Here is a 19,666-nt window from a genome sequence, read left to right on the forward strand (position 1 = left end):
AAAAATATGAGTGTTAGGTGTTTAGTGTAGGTTCCCTCTCCTCCTCCCCTCGCTGGTACATTGCGTATTAGAAAATTTCCTGTAGTTTTTAGAGTTAGTTTGTTAGTGTGTATTGCTTCCCCTCCACCCTCAGTGTTCTGTGTGCCTTGAGTGTGTGATGAGTGGTTTTTGAGTGGGAAACAGGTAACTTTTTCTTCTCCTTTTTCTTCTTTAGTGTGAAATTTTCTTGTATAGAGACATGGCTGACCCCAAGCCTGTCTTCAAAAGGTGCACTGAGTCTGGCCACAGATTGTCTCCTGCAGATGGCCACATTCTTTGTGTGATGTGCCCATTTCTAAGCCTGTGGAAGTGGAGCATAAAAGGGGCAGAGAGAAAGACAGAGAGCACAAATCAGACAAGCTTTCCAAACCAGAGAAACACAAGAAGTCTCTGGACCTTCCTTCTACTCCTGCCAAAAGTCAGGCTAGGATCCATGACTCCCCTCTGCTCTGATCTCTGAGATTCTCCCCGGAGCTGGAGGAGACATGTCCTCCATCTAGGGCCTTGGTTACTTGACCCGCCAGGTCGGAGTCTGTGGCCTCGTTGAGATCCACGGGTATCTTATCGGAAGTTGCCATGGATAAAATGATGAGAAGGTTCATTCATACTCAGATCCAGATTGGGGTCTTGCCAGCCCCCCTCTCCCTCTGGAGGGGGGAGCTTGCTTCCCTTTTTCACACCAATTTCTCCTTCTCCGATCCATCCACTGGGTTCGGAGTACTCAAATCCAAGGATGGCCTTAGTCAGGGGGTTGGCGCCAATGGTACCTGTCTCCTTGATGGTGACAGCTGCCTGCAGCGTGTCGAATATGACCAGTTTGAATCTGAGTAGCTCTCGGAGCCGGAGCTTGGGTGATGGATCTGAGGGAGTGGAACTTTTTTCATCGGCTCTGGCATTGTCAGGCCAAGTTCCCTCCCTCGGAGCTCCATCCACTTCAGGCCTGGCTCAGATTCTTATGTCAGATCCGGGGAGAGCAGCTTCTTTATTGGTACCCCAGGAGGCTCGTTCTCAACAGCATTCGATGTGGTAGAAAGGGTTCTCTCCACTGGATCGAGACCCTTGACTATGTCTGTGGATTACGCCCCGACCCCATTGGATCTGTCTATGAATCCCATCATTTTACCAAAGGGACAGCCCATGCTCAAAGAGCCCCAGGCAGTTCTCCCTGAGGAACAATTGGCTTGCAAGATCTCCCCGGAGAGCCCCAATGCAGACGTGCTTCACAAGCATACATGTAAGAGGAGCCACTTGGACTCCCCCGAGTCCCTCACTGAGGACACAGATTTGGATGATGGAGAAGGTTCCCCCAGGTTACCTCCCAAGGATGTCTCCTTTGGATACGTCATGGAAATCCTATGCCAGTGGGGAGGTTGGTCCACCCCCAAACCTTCTTCTGATGAATCTGTGTTCCTGGAGGCTTTCGGCATGGGCCCATCTACTTCCTGGGTGTCCCCCTCTCACAGATCCCCTGGTGGACCTGGTCACCTCGTTGGCCTGGAAGAAGCTGGACACCATGGAACCAATCCCTAAACATCCAGATAAGATCATGAGTCCACCATCAGATAGACCAGTGTGGAACAAGGGCTTCACAGTAGATGCTATTGTGGTAGCAGCAGCCACAAAAAAAGAACTAGACCAAGAGAGTTCCTCGGTTCATCCCCCTGACTGAGAGTCTCGGATGATGGACCACACTTGGGGGAGTGGGTTTATGCATCAGCAACCTTTTCCATCAGGGTGTTGAACTACCTGGCCCACATCCCAAGACTCCAGCGTGACCTGGTCAAGGAACTGGCTGAGTCTCCCCTATGTCCATGTCGCAGGAGGACAGAGACACGTTCTCCGCGAGGATGGCCACTTTAAAAGCAGTCTCCAACATGTCCGTGTGACTCCTCTCACATGCCACCGAAAGAGCAGCTAGGGCTGTTGGATCTGGTGTGTCCATGAGGCATAATGCCTGGCTCGGACTATGTCAGTTTTTGGAACCTTTCAAGGCGTCTTTTGCCAACGTCCGTTATGACGGCTCTACTCTTTTTGGTAAGACCATCAAAGAGACTTTAGTCCAGAGTGAGAAGGATGGGAAGTCACTGTCTACCATCAGAATCCACTTCTCGAACCCTCAGAGATCCTTTTCCTGGAATCAGAGAGGGCAAAAGAAGATGTGGTTCCGGAAATCACAGTATTCCTGGGACACTCAGAGCTCTTCTTCCCCCACAGGCAGAGGGGGACTGGATAGATGCCGGCCCACAGGCAGAGGGGGTCCGTGGAAGTTTGGGTCTTGAGAACCTTTCTCAGACAGGCCCGGACAGCAACCCTGAGAGATTGCCCAACTGCTCTACTCTGGAGGCAGTAGGGGGACAATTGTCATTGCACCTGGCAGCATGGGAGTCCATAACATCAGACCACTGGGTGCTTCAGATCATATCCAGAGGATACTCTGTCCCCTTTGTGGTTCCTCCCAAACCTCCCAAACACTGCCTGGACATACCACCCATGCAAAGGGAGGCAGCAGCATGGGAAATCTCCAAGCTGCTAGAAAAACGAGCCATCGAACCCGTCCCCCCAGATCAGTCCGGATGGGACATCTACTCCAGGTTCTTTTTGGTGCCAAAGAAAATGGGGGACTTAAGGCCCATTCTGGACCTATCTACCCTGAACCTGTCAGTTGCCAAATTAAAATTCCAGATGGTCACACTACAGTCCATCATAATGTACCTGCAAGAGAGCAACTGGATGTGCCCGTTAGACTACCAGGATGCCTACTATCACATAAAAATGCACAGAAGCTCCAGGAGGTTCCTCCACTTCCAGCTAGGAGTCAATCATTACCAATTTTGAGCCCTGCCCTTTGGTCTCACCACAGCTCCCAGGGTGTTTACCAAAGTGATGGCAGTAGTAGCAGCCACCTAAGGCTTCAGGGGATTCAGGTCTATCTGTACCTGGACGATTGGCTCCTCACTGCTTCCATCAGGTGTCTACTTTCTCAAACCATGGATTATTTCTTAAAGCTTTCTTTTCAATTGGGGATTACAATCAATGCATCCAAATCACTTCTAAATCCTGTCCAGGTGATAGACTACATTGGGGCAAGGATAGACACACTACAGTGCAAAATCTTCCTGACCACAGAGAGAGTACAAAACCTGAGGATGCATGTCTCCCTGATCTACCGTTTTCATCTTCCCTCAGCAGAATCAGTGTTGAGGGCCTTAGGTTCAATGGCAGCGACCATAATGCTTCTTCCCTGCACCCGGTTACATATGCGAGTACTACAGTGGACACTAGCAGTACAATGGTCCCTGTTGGAACTTCTATTATCGTATCCAATACACCTCAGTCGAGTCTGCTGGTCATCCCTTCTGTGGTGGATATGTTCTCCAGAAATTTGGAGGGATGACCTTTTGTTCCAGCCCCTGTCCAAGCCACAGTGACCATGGATGCCTCCCAACTTGGGTGGGGGGGTCATTGTTTGGGCAGGACAGTCCAAGACCTTTGTTCCCCTGTCAAACCAGTTTGCACATAAATGTTCTAGAAATGAGGGTGGTCCTTTTGGCGTTGCAGGCCCTTCATGCCTTTCTTCCTCTGGGAACCATTGTAATTTAATCAGACAACATGTCAGTGGTCTGGTATGTCAACAAACAGGGAGGGACCAGATCTTACCCCCTGTGTCATGAGGCCATAAGAGTGAGGGAATGGGCGATCTCCACCGGTCGCTTTCTCATACAACGCACATTCCGGGATGGTACAACATTCTAGCGGACAGGTCAAGTCGGACTATTCTGATGATTTACGAGTGATCTCTGAATCATTCAGTAGTGGAGCAGATCTTTCTGGAGTGGGGTCAGCCTTGCTGCGATCTCTTTGCATCATCTTCCAATGCGAAGTGCAGCAAGTTTTTTGCTCTGAACCCCTGCCGGGGGAGTCCCCCAAAGATGCTCTAGTCCATGCTTGGCCTCCCAGTCTTCTGTATGCTTCCCCCCCCAGTACCTCTTACTCCGAGGTTTCTACAGAAAGCTCATCAACTGGGGAGCAATGGGATCCTTGTTGCCCCATTTTGGCCTCGCCAGATATGGTTTCCCTTCCTTTGGTCTCATCTTCTGGCTCCGCCTTGGATCTCGGAGCCCATTCAGGATCTGATTTCACACCCATTGGGGGGTTCCTCATCTGAACCTGGACAGTTTGAAGCTCACAGCCTGGCTGCTCCAGTTCCCCTGATCACTAGGACTCCTGGATTATCCTCTTCAGTCAGGTCTATTCTGATGGCAGCTCATAAGTCTTCAACCAGGAAGATTTACCACAGCAAATGGAAATGTTTTTCCTTTTGGGATTCTCAAAGGATTTTAGATCCTTTCGGCTCCTATTTCTGCCATTCTTGACTTCCTAGCCAATATTTTTCAACAAGGAGCAAGCTCTTCTACTATCAAAGTTCAATTAGCTGCCATCTCTCATTTTCACGTGGGTGAGAATTCTGCCTCCCTGGCCTCTTCCAGATTGTGTAAAGCCTTTATCAAAGGTACTTTCTTGTTACGCCCCCCCCCCCCCAGTCAAGGATCCTGTTCCTCCATGGGACCTTACTATGGTTCTTCAAGCTTTGGTCACTCTGCCTTTTGAACCTGCTGCAACCACAGATCTTAAGTTCTTATCTTGGAAGACAGCATTTCTGGTAGCTATCACCTCCGTAAAAGGGTTTCAGAACTGCAAGCTTTGTCCATTGAAGTTCCATATATGATTTTCCATAAAGATAGGGTTTCCCTTCGTACCAATCCGTCTTTTCTTCCTAAGGCTGCATCACAAGTTATCATCAATCAGATCATTAATTTATCTGTTTTCTTCCCAAACTTTGCTAACAAAATGGAATACAAACTCCACTTGTCGGATGTTCATAGACAGTTATGATTTTATTTACACAGGACTAAAAACATTCATAAATCTGATCAATTGTCTCCTTCTCTAAACCCTTTATGGATAAACCTATCTCCAAGGTCACTATTGCTAGGTGGATTTCCTTGTGCATCCTTCAGGTCTATAAGGATAAAGGTGTGTCTCCTCCGGGTCAGGTGAAAGCTCATTCCACTAGGTTGATGGCTACTTTTGCGGCCTTTTGGTCTAAAGTCTCATTGGATAATATTTGTTCTGCAGCTACTTGCTCCTCTTCTCATACCTTTATTTCTCACTACAAATTGGATTTGACTTCTAGAAGGAGAGCATCCTTTGGTTCTGCGGTGCTCCGGAATATTCTTCCATGAGAGCCACCCAGGAGTTTTGTAGCTGGGGACTCTATCCCACAGGTTGAAGACCAAATGAAGTAAACTACTGCAGATAAAGTAGTTATGTATGCACCATAACATTCCATCTGAGTAGTTCTACTTCATTTGTCTTCAACCATCCCTCCCTCCTTCCCCCTGACCTTATCATATGAACAGCCTTTTGGCTGCAGTTTTAGGTCATAAAGTATTCTTCAGGTTAGGTCCTCAGTATGAGGATCAACAAACTCGATCTGGGGGTTGGAAGGTAGTGGAGGTGTATTATGGGTAAGGGGAGGAGCTTGGAGCTCGGAGCAGATGCTAGTGAATTTGCCTGCTCAGCTTCCATATGGATCCAGTACCCACAGGTTGAAGACAAATGAAGTGGAACTACTAAGATGGAACGTTATGGTGAGTACATGACTTCTTTTTATGCTACAGGCTACTATGAGTTTTTTTTCTTAATCTGCCTCACTAATTCTCCTTTGCTTCACCCAAGCTATCTATCTGACTTTCACCAGCTTTGCGTCTTCTGCTTGGCGTGCTAACTATCTCGCATGTCACACTATAGTTCTCTGCAGTTCACAATTAAGTATTTATTTATTTACTTCTTTCTTTCCTTGCTTTGTTTATTTCAGCCCAAGGGAACTGTGCATCCAGCATCTGATTTTGATCCTGTCAAAGACTGTGAAGCATTGCGTAAAGCCATGAAGGGATTTGGTAAGCAACAAGTCTTTGTTTTATGAGTCAGAAACACTAAGTACTAATGTTGGAGTTAGATCTGGTTTTGTACACTCAGCTTGAATGTTATCTTCTTTGAGTATCCAGACTATTAATTTTTGGGCTTGATAGGTTCATAAGTTCATAGGTAAATACTAGGCTAGCTATCCCATTTGTTTAGAAATTGGCCTTACCTATCCCATGATCAATAATTGTGTATTACCCCTAATGAGAATAACTGGGATCATATCATAGATAATTTGAGGAGACCCGTGCATGGGGTAAAGCATTTATGAGCTGCATCTGTCCATTAGTAATGCAGGGGCACTCCTGGGTTAAATTTTAATGGTAAACTGTCCCTATCATTTATCATGTTCCTGTATATCTCTCTGTACTTCTGTGTTTACTATTAAATGATACATTTAAAATATCAATGGACATTGCTCAATTTGAGCAGATGTTTATATCAGTCAATTATTGATAATAGTCTGGAAATAAAATGCGGTCTTAACTGCCCACAGATTACTAAACAGGGTATTATTTTTAACATATACACATATATAAATCCAAGGTTTTCTTGCATTAAACACTATCCTAAACAGTAATTTGGAAATATCCCTTACAGTTACATTATCAATATACTTGCAGATTGGACTCATAACGGTCCTTTTTTGAGTATAATGAAAATGTTTCCTTTGTGCTTTTGACAGTATAAACTTACTGCATAGCCAGCCTTAGACATAGGCCAACTAGGCAGCCGCCTAGGGCACCGGTCTAGCAGGAGTGCTTTTCCAGTATTTATTTGGTGTAGGTAGACCAGAATGGGGGCACTGGGTGGTGTGGGCAGGGGCGCCATGGAGCCCTTTTGCCTAGGGCACAGTTGATCTAAGGCCACCCCACAAAATGTGCAAATAGTTTTTTATCACTGGATAGAGTCATCTATCAGTATTCTCTTCAGAGTTACAGGGATGCAGTTGTTCTAGCAAGCTAAACATTCAAGACAGGAATCCCAAGCCAAAATGGAAAATGCTCAAACCCTTACACTTCTACACTGACATACATTGCAAGGAACAGTGTAGTATTGCCAGTAAGTTTCTGAACCGTCATTGGAACTTGAGGCCATGACAGAAAGACACAGAAATATAAGCAGAAAATGTAAATTCCAGACACAAGGCACACTAGGTCAGATTCAAATCAAGAGGCTAAGTGCTATTAGATAACAGTGTTAATTATCACGCCACTATGATATTCACTGCAAAACGTATTCAAAGATAAACTTTCAATTTTTATCCAACCTTTTAGTAAATATATAGTTATGACATCTGCAAATTACTTTTTGTATTATTTGCTTTTCTCTTTTTTTTCTTATGAACAGGAGTTTTATACCTAGGTCCTCTCTGAAAATGGACACTACTCAGCAGAGCTAATTCTGTTAATACAATGTAAATGCACAAAAATAAATAAATATTTCTATATGTCTTCCCTTGTAGGTTTCTTTCTGGGTTTATATGGTGTCTGAATGATTCAAATATTCAAGAACTAGATAAAACAAAGCTGTAAATAATATTCCCATTGTGTTTGTCTTTGACTGATCTGAGCATGCAATGTAGTGCTTTACTGAATTTGTATCCCGTGTTATTAACTTGCTTAAGATGAGCAGCTGTTACACAAAAAATCCTCCTCGGTATAAAGATTATGTAATAAAATGAGGTCAGTGTAACATTGGAGTTGCTAATTATTATATCCATGGTACATGATATTTCACAAGGCCTTAAAACAAGATTTTTTCAGTCCCTTCAAATGATTTATTAGATTCAACCCCTATGAAATTTATCTGAATCTTTTGTAGTTACAACAGATGACAGTCTGATGTCTTAAAATTTCACATGACAAAGCTATGATGCATACAGGAGTGGGACATTTTTGTTGGCTGCATTGAGTAAAGCTGCATTTTATTTTCTAATCTGAGTAAATCTGTTTGGGATGATGTACAGGCTGTCTTGGATTAAGTAGTGATTGCTCTAAGTGAAACTTAGAGAAATTACTGCTAGTCCTGCGTAGCTTAGAGCACTTGGGCTTCAGTTTTTATGTATGTTTTCATTGGTTCTTTGTTTTTCTTGTTTAATACTTACTGCCCAGAGGGCAGCTCAGCTTTGTCTTTCTGATAAGACTGCAGAGGTCTGTACCTCATGAACCCACGTTTGACTATTTCCTGAATTTTAAAAAAATGAGAAAAAGCCAGGAAAGTCTTTTTTTTTTTGTCTGCACATAAGTTGCTTAACTGATCTAGCTGTTTAGAGTAGTTTTCATGTATGTGGAAAGAAAACTGGCTTGAAGGACATTAGTGTTTACATCTGCATCCCTATTAGATTTGAATGTTTCCAGGGCTCTAATTATAGGTACATATAAACTTAATTTGTACACTCATACTTGATGCAAATGACTTTATAACGGGGGGCTTTGATTGGTCTTGATTAATCATGTGACTGGGAGAAGAAGTATTTAAATGTGAGCATTGCTTTGATTTTTTTTGCATTCTGATAAAGTCATTGTTACACTCGATGAAAGAGCTCAGTATTGTTTTTTGTAAAATAAAGTTTCCTGTGGTTTTAGTGGTGGTCTCTGGGACCTGGTTTCAAGCTTCATTTTGCTGATACAGTAAACCAGAAAAGGAACACCTAGGAAATAAAATACAGAAACCAAATGAATAACATATTTTATATGTAAACAATTGATCATAAAAATGAATTAAAGATAAAAAATTAAACACTGCAACGTGGCATACAGCAAGGTGGAGAAATGGATTAGAAATGAGTTAGCAAGTAGGAGGCAAAGGATAGTGGGTAATCAGAAACTGTTGATCAAGAAGTTGATGGCTAGTTGGATACCTCAGGGCTTACTGCTAGAAATAGTGTTATGCAACATAATTGAGTTAGATATCACAATGGTTCTAAATAATAAGACCAATCTGTTCACTGACAATACCCAGATCAGCTTTTACTTTGTACAATTGTAAGCCAGCATAGGGTGCCTGTGCTGTGCATTTGTCAAAGGACACCTTCCTTGTGAGGTGGAGTGCCTCTACTGTGAAAAAAAGATGAAGAAAAGTCTATCATTTAAAACTATGTAAATATATTGTCTAGTGTAATTTTGTTTCACTGCAGAAAACAGATCTGCGCATGAAGTCTTAAATAAAAATCTTATAATGAAGGCCATTTGTAATGTGCTGCCGTCTATAAGCAGAACTGGCAATCCCTTTGTTGCTTTATTTCTGGCATATAAAATATGCATGTCTGGTATGAGCACAACCCAGAAATTGTAATCCTCACTTCAGAAAACAAACATTTCAAATAAAATAGGCTTTCATTAACTCAAGCCTGTATCATCAATGTAATGAAATCAAGCTCAAGTCTTTCACTAAATTTTATCCACCGTGTTTTCTTTTAAAATTCCCATTAAAAATGTCTGTACTTTTTCATTGTATTTTCCTTTGTTTTTTCTTGATGTTTCTCAGTATACACGCATAAGCTTTTGCCATCAGTACTTCACTGGAGTTAGTGCATATTATGACATATAAATACAGTAAAACTATAATGTACCTAACATTTTTATAAATATCATCACTCATATAATTAATCTTCAACAAACTTTCAAGTCTGCAAAAGAGTTCTACAATAATTAACATTGTATGTCACACTGAAGACAGTCCACAATCCATATGTTATCATAAATACATTATATATCCAATAACCTACAATTGTTTATCCCTAGATGATGCATTTGAATATTCCAATTCAACTGGGCCATTGTGATAAATGATCATTTACATTTAAACTTTATTTACTGTGTTTCATTCTGTTCTGTCTAAATTAAAACTACTGTTTAGGTTTTCCTAACTTTACCTAAATGGCTTGCCAGGTAACTACAGCAACAAAGACAACCGTACTGTCAGCATACATACATTTTTCACTATCTCTGCCAAATAACTAAAACATATTTATGTGTAAATTATGAAACATGATACATAAGCTACAAGACAAAAAAATCCAAGACACAACATGTGACTCCTTATTGTTAAATGTGGTGATTGACTCCAAACAAGACCATCACCATTGTACTGCTTCATCAGTCAATACAACTGTGTTGCTATTCTGGGTTGCTTAAATACTGTTAATTATGTGACTATTCATATTTATTAAACAAAACAAGAAAAGTACAAAAAAATAACCATACCATACAAATACCCACAACCACTATCCACATCATGCATGAACAGAGGCTAACAGATTAATGACCTGAGGACAAAACAGAAGCATTTATGTTTCTTAGCCAAGTCAATCTGCATAAAGGGATAAAGCCCTGAATATGGCCCATGCAACCCAAATTATATTATAGGCTCAGGCATCAACTAGAGTAGGCAGGGGAAATACAGGGGTGACATGGCTTAGCCGGTTCATCTTTCTCTTTGGGGGAGAGTTTGGCAATGCATACCCAGGGTTCTGGATCCCGTAGTACAGCCCTCACTGGAAACCAGAGATCAAATGAAGCATGAGCTTCAGTGGGGGCAGGTCAGTCCTGAGAGGTTGCTTTGCTTGTGGAAGCAAGCAACATGCTCTTGTTGATGCTTTTTACATGGCAAACCATGGGGCAGCTATTATGCAATGGTGGGTCAGGGATTAAAGAGAGGAAATGCCACCCTTGTAGACAATGACACTGTCTAAGCTGCTGAGTACTAAAACAGGAAATTCCACCCTTGCAGACAATGGCACTGCTCTAAGCTGCTGAGTTCCTAAAAGAGGAAATGCCACTCTTGTAGACAATGGCACTGCTCTAAACTGCTAAGTTCCCAAAAGAGGAAATGCCACCCTTGTAGACAATGGCACTGATCTAAGCTGCTGAGTTCCCAAAAGAGGAAATGCCACTCTTGTAGACAATGGCACTCCTCTAAGTTGCTGATTTTCTGAAAGAGGAAATGTCACCCTTGTAAACAATGGCACTGTTCTAAGCTGCTGAATTCCAAAAACAGGAAATGCCACCCTTGTAGACAATGCCAATGTTCTAAACTGCTGAGTTCCTAAAAGAGGAAATGCCACCCTTGTAGACAATGGCACTGCTCCAAGCTGCTGAGTTCCTAAAAGAGGAAATTATACTTTTGTAGACAATGGCACTGATCTAAGCTGCTGAGTTCCCAAAAGAGGAAATGCCACTCTTGTAGACAATGGCACTCCTCTAAGCTGCTGATTTTCTGAAAGAGGAAATGTCACCCTTGTAAACAATGGCACTGTTCTAAGCTGCTGAGTTCCCAAAAGAGGAAATGCCACCCTTGTAGACAATGGCACTCCTCTTAGCTGCTGAGTTCCTGAAAGAGGAAATGCCACCCTTGTAGACAATGGCACTGCTCTAAGCTGCTGAATTCCTAAAAGAGGAAATGCCACCCTTGTAGACAATGGCACTCCTCTAAGCTGCTGACTTCCTAAAAGAGGAAATGCCACCTTTGTAGACAATGGCACTGCTCTAAGCTGCTGAGTTCCTAAAAGAGGAAATACCACTTTTGTAGACAATTACACTGCTCTAAGCTGCTGAGTTCCTTCTTCTTCTTCTGGCTTTTTCTGTGTTAGGGGTCGCCACAGTGGATCACCTGTCTGCTCATGATTGGCAGTGGAGTTTTACAGTGTTGAGTCGCCAGCCAGGCACCCAACCTTCCACAGAAAGCACACACATGCACACACTCATGCCTAGGGCCAATTTAGAGTAGCCAATACACCTACAGCATGTATTTGGGATGTGGGAGGAAACCGGAGCACCCAGAGAAAACTCACACGACCACAGGGAGGACATGCAGACTCCACACAGAGGGCACCCCAGCCGAGGATTGAGCTGGAGAACCTATTGCTGTGAGGTGGCAATGCTAACCGCTGCGTCACCGCGGCCGCCCAAGCTGCTGAGTTCTTAAAAGAGGAAATGCCACTTTTGTAGACAATGACACTGCTGTAAACTGCTGAGTTCCTAAAACAGGAAACGCCACTTTTGTAGAGAATGGCACTGCTCTAAGCTGCTGAGTTCCTAAAAGAGGAAATGTCACCCTTATAGACAGTGGAACTGCTCTAAGCTGCTGAGTTCCTAAAAGAGGAAATGCCACTTTTGCAGACAATGGCATTGATCTAAGCTGCTGAGTTCCTAACAGAGAAAATGCCATATTTGAAGACAATGGCACTACTCTAAGCTGCTGAGTTCCTAAAAGATGAAATGCCACCCTTGTAGACAATGGCACTGTTCTAAGCTGATGAGTTCCTAAAAGGGGAAATGCCACTTTAGTAGACATTGGCACTGCTCTAAGCTGCTGAGTTCCTTAAAGAGGAAATGCCACCCTTGTAGACAGTGGCACTGCTCTAAGTTGCTGAGTTCCTAAAACAGGAAATGTGACTTTTGTAGACAATGACACTGTTCTAAGCTGCTGAATTCCTAAAACAGGAAATGCCAACCTTGTAGACAATGACAATACTCTAAGCTGCTGAGTTCCTAAATGAGGAAATGCTACTCTTGTAGACAATGGCACTGCTCTAAGCTGCTGAGATCCTAAAAAAGGAAATGCCATCCTTGTAGACAATGACACTGTTCTAAGCTGCTGAGTTCTTAAAAGAGGAAATGCCACTTTTGTAGACAATGGCACTGCTCTAAGCTGTTGAGTTCCTAAAAGAGGAAATACCACTCTTGTAAACAATGGCACTGCTCTAAGCTTCTGAGTACCTAAAAGAGGAATTGCCACTTTTGTAGACAATGGCACTGCTCTAAGTTGCTGAGTACCTAAAAGAGGAAATGCCACTTTTGTAGAAAATGGCAATGCTCTAAGCTACTGAGTTCGTAAAATAGGAAATGCCACTCTTGTAGACAATGTCATTGCTTTAAGCTGCTGATTTCCTAAAAGAGAAATGCCACCCTTGTAGACAATGGCACTGCTCTAAGCTGCTGAGTTTCTAAAAGGGGAAATGTCACCCTTGTAGACAATGGCACTGCTCTAAGCTGCTGAGTTCTTAAAAGAGGAAATGCCACTTTTGTAGACAATGACACTGATCTAAGCTGCTGGGTTCCTAAAACAGGAAATGCCACCCTTGTAGAAAATGGCATATCTCTAAGATGCTCGGTTCCTGCCCTTGAAGGAACTTAGGGGCTGTAGTGGTGTCACCTCCATAACATTGAATTGTCCTGTAAAGCAAGTAGAGTAGGAGGGTTGACAGTAAGAAGAAGAAGAAATAATAAGTAAAAAAGGAAAAGTACACATTTTTTGTTATATCAGAAGCCTGGGATTCTAATGCAGTATAGAAGGTGTAGAATAAGCTATTTAAAAGTTATTGCTTTGTTAATGAATATTTCAGTCTAGAAAACTAATGCTTCTTATGGCTTTGAAAGATGTCCATGTGTAATAAGAAAGAAGCAGTTTTCTGATAGGCTTATGACAATATTAACTACATTTTGATTTATACAAGAAGATAGAGTTTTACTATGTTTTTAAAAAAATGATTTATGGGAGATGGAGCTTCCGTTTCTGCATTTGCTTAATTCCCAGTGTCAGAGACAAACCATTCTATCCAATTTAGTATTTTCTTTGATCTAAAAATTAGAATATAATTACATTACTAGCACACTTGAAGACTGTATAGAATAAGATGCCAATCTTTTTTTTTATTTCTCTTGCTGAGGCAAAATCTGAGTTAGTTGCTCTTAGTATTCCTTCTGCTGAGGAATTTTAGGAGTTCACTTCACCCATGAATGGGCATAGGATTTTGGGGCAAATACATGCATTTGAACAGACTTTTTATTTATGTTCTTGGATGTCTTTTGTTACTTATTTTTTTTCCTTTTTTTAATTTTGTGATATATTGGGAACAGACTGCATTATAAAGTTATTAGAAAAAAATATTTAAAATGCAGTGTTTTTGGTGACTAATTCAGATGTTACATTTTGACAAAAATATGATAAGTTAAGGTTTATGGATGTGGTGAGAGAAGACATGCAGGTGGTTGGTGTGATAGAGAAAGATGCAGAGGACAGGAAGAAATGGAAACAGATGATCCCCTATGGTGACCCCTAACAGGAGCAGCCAAAAGAAAAAGAAGAAGATGATGTACTGATTTAATTACAAATGATGACTGCTCCAGTAATGGTAATTGCCCAGGTGGGCTTTCAGTCTTTAAACATCAGTAGACTGTAGAGGTACCCAATATAACAATATAATAAGATTTGTCTCTTAAGAACAGTATACTTTATTCACAGAAGGTCATTTTGATGGATCAATAGGCTAAGAAAATTAAACAATATTATCTTTGGATAAGTCATACCTTTGCTAACAGTATATTGAAAAATAAAGCTTGGGTTTTGGTGTTTATATAAACAGTATTTTGGTACTAGAGGCTGTGTTCCTTAAGTTAATCTAGACATGTTCCACACCAGAATTACTATGTGTATGCTATTTTTATTAAATTTCAGATGTCTCTTAGTGACATAGAAACTGGTTTATAAGAATTAGGAAACATTTCTGCCATTTCTGCAACTAGCTGCAGTGTATTTTATCTTTAGGTCAGGCTAGAATTAAAAAAAAAATAACTTGCTTACTAACTCTGGCATGCACAGTGTCATTAGTAACAAAGTTGTACTCCTATTTCTCACATTGTGAAGCTGTCTCCACAAACAGACTTTTTCCTAGGAATGTGGTAGATATCAATGGTTAGACAACAACTTTCCTTGATCAGACCCCAGTTGCTTAATTTAAAAGACACATACTGGAAAGGGAAAGCGAAAGTCAGCAGTCATCTTTTCACAATGATTATTAGGCCAAGAATTTGTTGCTCATATGAAGCAGATACTAGCAAGCTACAGACAGGAGAAAAAATCATTTTCTTTTAACACCATAGAAGAAAGTCTACAATGGAAACAGATTGTCAGTTTGATCTCATGTGATCTTAAGGAGGCATTACATTTCTTTAACAGGGACTATATTTGGGAAGTACTGTAGTTTTATGGCATCTCAGAGAAGTTAGTTAAAATATTTATATTGTTAAAACAAACAGGATATGTGGACAAGGCTGGATGAACCAGAAAAATCAGAATACACAAAACAAGTGTATCCAGCCAACACAGCAGAGATTTCCACTTAAAATTATGTTTATTAAAAGAAAAGTTAAAAACAATAAAACAATAAAAGACAGAGAAAATTAGCGCTTTCACGCCTATCACAGGCACTTCCTCAGATCTAATACATAGCAGTTAAACATTCCTTAAATACTCACTTACAAATCAGGGAAGGGTAGAGCTCTAGATCTTAGTACAGGTCTTAAAGGTACAGAACCATTTAAGTCTTTCCCACAGTCAGCATGCAGTTCTAAAATATTGGAGCATTTCTCCCCGGACCTCCGCTGAAAACAGGCTCTGTGGAACCTAGTCGGACATTCCCAGTCAACAAATGTTAAATAAATAAATAAATAAATCAAAATAAAAATAAAATCCATTTGTTTCTGCATACTGAGTCTATGTTTTAATGTCACCTCTCCTAATGTTAGGTTTAATCAGCTCTAATACTAGGAACATAAATTTATGAGAAGGGTCAGTGGTTGCAACATGTCTAGCAAAGACAATTCTGACATCTGTGAAGACTGGTAGAGAAGGGTGAAGGCTGCCACCCTAGTCAAATAGAATTTGATGCATAATTCTGGCATTTGTAAATATAAATGTGAAATACAGGCTTGTGTCTTAAATATAAAGAAATGCTGTTTCAACAATGTGGCAACATTGCCATCTGCTGTAAGGAAAACTAAGCCATGCATTTAATATGTTCTTTGAAACTAAAATTATGTTTTGTATGTCCTTTGAAGTTAGAATTTGGAGTCGTTGAGTCTGGAGTAAGCATCCTGCCTAATGCATTAAGGCTAAAGTTAATGACCAGAATTTACATGTGGAATGTCCTTTATTGCTGTAAGTGTAAAAGAATGTAAATGCAGTTAATGTGTAGCCTGGGAACTCCAGGAAGGGTGAAAAAGATGATGTAATGTTTATCAGAACTGGAGTTTCAATTTAAACAGTGAGAACCAGAGACTGTTAAGCATTTTTGTCTTGATATTCAACTCAGCACTGCCTTGCATTATGTAAGTAAGTTATCTTAGAAGTGTGTTTTCTTGTAGAAATAGATAGGACTATAAAGATTAGACTAAGTGTTTTTCTCTTATGGCAGAACTGTACTATGTAATTATTTTAAGTTTCTGTGTGATCTCTGACCTCTTGAATAGCACTGTGGTGTAGTAGTATTGTCTTGTGTTTTTAGTCTTTATTATTAAATATTTTTAAACCCTTTTAACTGTGGCTGGTTTATGTAGAGATAAGTTAATCTCTAGAGTACATTGCATATTTATAGAGTTTACTGTCTAAGCCACTCCTATAGCCTTAGCCCTGGGCTATACTACCAATTGGATAATACTATTGCATAGTAATAATTGGACACCCTTTTAAGGGCCTTTGGGTAGCTGATAATTATTAGCTGGTGGTGGAAGTAATTATTATCATATAGTCTGGGTATAGGAGCACAGCTGGAGAATCTGTGACAGCCTTTTCCAGGAGTGTCTGTGAAGTTGTATAAATACTTATCTCAAAGTGTATGTGTGTGTCAGCTACTTGGGCAGAGGCATGAAGCACTGGTTGGACAGAGAGGGTACTGGAGGTTAGCTTGCCAGCTAGGCTGAGATCTGGACCCTATAGCTGTGCCAGTGGGGAGTCTTATTGGGGACTTGGGGAGCAAGGGAGCAACCAGCCCCAGACTGACTGTGATCTCTGTGTGCACTTAAGGGAAATTGTACTTTACTGTGTGTATTTGTTATCCTTTCCTCTTATATGAGACAAGGCTGGATGAACCAACCTCTCTGGTGTTAGTGGTGAGGATTGAGGCTCCTTGATTGCTGGGCCAGGGCATGGCTGTCACAACATCTTTCTTAGAAATATCATTATTGTGTTCATGCATCCTGTCCGTTAGGGCCCTATTCATTTTACCAACATAGTAGCATTCACATATCTTGCAGACAGCAAGATACACTAAATTTGTGCTTTTACAGTCCATAAAAAAGTTAAATTGGTAAATATGCCCAGTCACATTATTCTTGTAGCTATTAGTACTATTCACATATTTACATATGTTACAAGATTCACATGGATATATCACTTTCCTGCTTGATAACCGTTTTATAGCACAATAACTGTTTCAGAGACCATTTGTTCTTAAAGCAAAAATTAGGAGTTGCACCCAACAAACTTTTATATTTCTCATCAGCATTGAGAATATGCCAATTATTTTTCACTACATCGCAGACAACATTAACGTAATTAGAATAAGTTAAGGAGAGCCTAACCTTATTAATGTTTATATTAGGCATAGAGGTAACATCATCATTTCTAGCAGAAAAATAAGGTCTAGCAAATTCTGACCTATGCCTTAGCACTTCCTTCTGTGCTACATTAATCTCTTCTTCTGTATAACCTGTTAATAAAAAATCTTTTCTCTGTTGATCAAAATATTCTAACATGTCACCATTGTTATGATACAGCTTTGATAATCTATAGAACTGTCCTTTCAACACATTTCTATGAACAAAATGTGGATGCATGCTGCGTCTAAGTAAAATATTTACTTTCTTGCAAGGCTTCTTGTATACAGTCATGCTTAGACCTGTGTGAGTTCTATAAATATTAACATCTAAAAAGTTTATCATCTCATTTGAGTATTTTACAGTGAAATTAAGGAAGCTTGTGATCCTACGTAAATACTCCACAAAATCTGTTAGCATATCTTGTGGACCTGTCCAAATAAAGAAGATGTCATCCACAAAATCAGTGTAGAAGGGGATGAACCGACGAAATATATTTTGGTTGGCCAGCATATACAGAGATCCCCAATGTGCCATAACTAAATTAGCATAGCTATTGGCACACATTGTGCCCATGGCAACCCCAACTTTTTGCAGAAGGAGCTGATCATCAAACACAAAAAAGTTATGCTCTAATATACTCTCAAGTAAAGTGCATAATAATTGGATCTGCAAAGTACTATACCCTGAGTGTTCAGAAAAAGAGCCTAACAAAGTCAATACCTATACCATTCATAATCACTGTGAACAGTGATGTAACATTCATGTTAACAAGCATAAAATTAGTCCCTTTAGATGACCAATCATACAACAATGAAAGGAAATGCTTTGTATCTCTCAGTACTATAGGACGTAGCTTTTTTTCAACAAAAATAGAAAGTGGTTTGGTGGCCCACCCATGACCTGAAACAACAGGTCTCATGGGTGGGTCCCTTAAACAGTTATACATTTCTGGAAGGCCATAAATAATCAGTATAGTGGGATATTCAACTAAAAATATTCATATATGTCTCTCCCAATGGTGCCTTCCATAAGCAGTTCATGTAGACTCACCTGTATATCACTCAAAAGTGCATCAACATTTACCTCACTTAGCTTCTGATAGGTAGAAACATAACTCAGCATATTACTCATACTTTCTAAGTACTTAGCAGTGTCCATAAGCCCAATCCAACCTCCTTTATTGGCTCATCAAATCTGCAAATGTTCAAGTGACATTCATTCATATACAGCATGAAATTCATTCTCAGTCAAATTATAGAAAACATTCTTGTGTTTGCAACTTAAACCCTCTCTAATATCCTGCTCACATACTTTAAGGAATGCTTCAGCCAGAGGTGCATTAGCTGGAACAAACTATCTTAAATGTAACATTCTGGGACTGCATTACCAAAAATAGTTTTTAAAGAAATGTTTCTCACAAAAAGTCTTAGATCTAGTAAAACATCACTCAATACTGGACTTTTGGCAGGTATAAAAGTACTCTTACTTGATCTCTGTGAGGACAACAGAAGAAATATTGAAAATATTTAAAATATTGTAACTCAGGTCCATAGACCTGTTAATTTCATATGATTTAAAGTTAAAAATCTGACATATGAATGATATTTGATTACTGGAATATGCTAAGATTACCCATTAGCATCCACACTGTTTGTTTTAACTTTAGATTTTTTTAGAGACAATTAGCTTCAAAGCACAGTGTTTGGTGTTGGCTGGTGTGACGCCCATACACTGGCCCAGTAGTCAAGGAACCTCAATCCTCACCACTGGCAACAATGAGGGATGTACACAAAGGGAGGATGACAAGCATGTGCACAGTAAAGTGCAATTTCCCTTAAGAGCACACAGAGATCACAGTCAGTCTGGGGGCTGGTCTCTCCCTCTTTCTCCAGATCTCCAATAAGACTCCCCACTGGCACAGCTATAGGGTTAAGATCTCAGCTGAGGGGTCAAGCCAAGACCTCCAGCACCCTCCATGTCCAATCAGTGCTTCATATCCCTGCCCAAGTAGCTGACACACACACACTTTGAAATTTGATTTACATACAAATACACAGACACTCCTGGGGAATGCTGGCACATGTTTAATAGCTATGCCCCCTTCTGCCCAGACTATAAGGTAGATATCACTGCCACCAACATTTCTTTATCCGCTAATTAAGGCCCTTACAAAGGGTGTCCAACCCTACTATGTAATGTTACTATTATCCAAGTGGTAAGAGTGACCAAGACTAAGGCTATTTAGGAGCAGCCTGCACGGT

At 40.7% G+C, this 19,666-nt stretch overlaps 1 protein-coding gene across 3 annotated transcripts in view; it reads left to right on the forward strand.

Annotated features, from left to right (window-relative positions):
* Positions 1–19,666, forward strand: part of ANXA6 (annexin A6) — a 779,963-nt gene that overhangs the window by 497,566 nt on the left and 262,731 nt on the right. For all 3 annotated transcript variants that reach the window (XM_044075649.1, XM_044075650.1, XM_044075651.1), the window contains exon 15: positions 5,918–5,999. In XM_044075649.1, coding sequence (XP_043931584.1) covers positions 5,918–5,999 — 82 coding nt within the window. The remainder of the gene's footprint in view (positions 1–5,917; positions 6,000–19,666) is intronic.

Source organism: Protopterus annectens, chromosome 6.part1 (assembly GCF_019279795.1).
Source record: "Protopterus annectens isolate FY-2018-M chromosome 6.part1, PAN1.0, whole genome shotgun sequence".
Classification (NCBI taxonomy): domain Eukaryota; kingdom Metazoa; phylum Chordata; order Ceratodontiformes; family Protopteridae; genus Protopterus; species Protopterus annectens.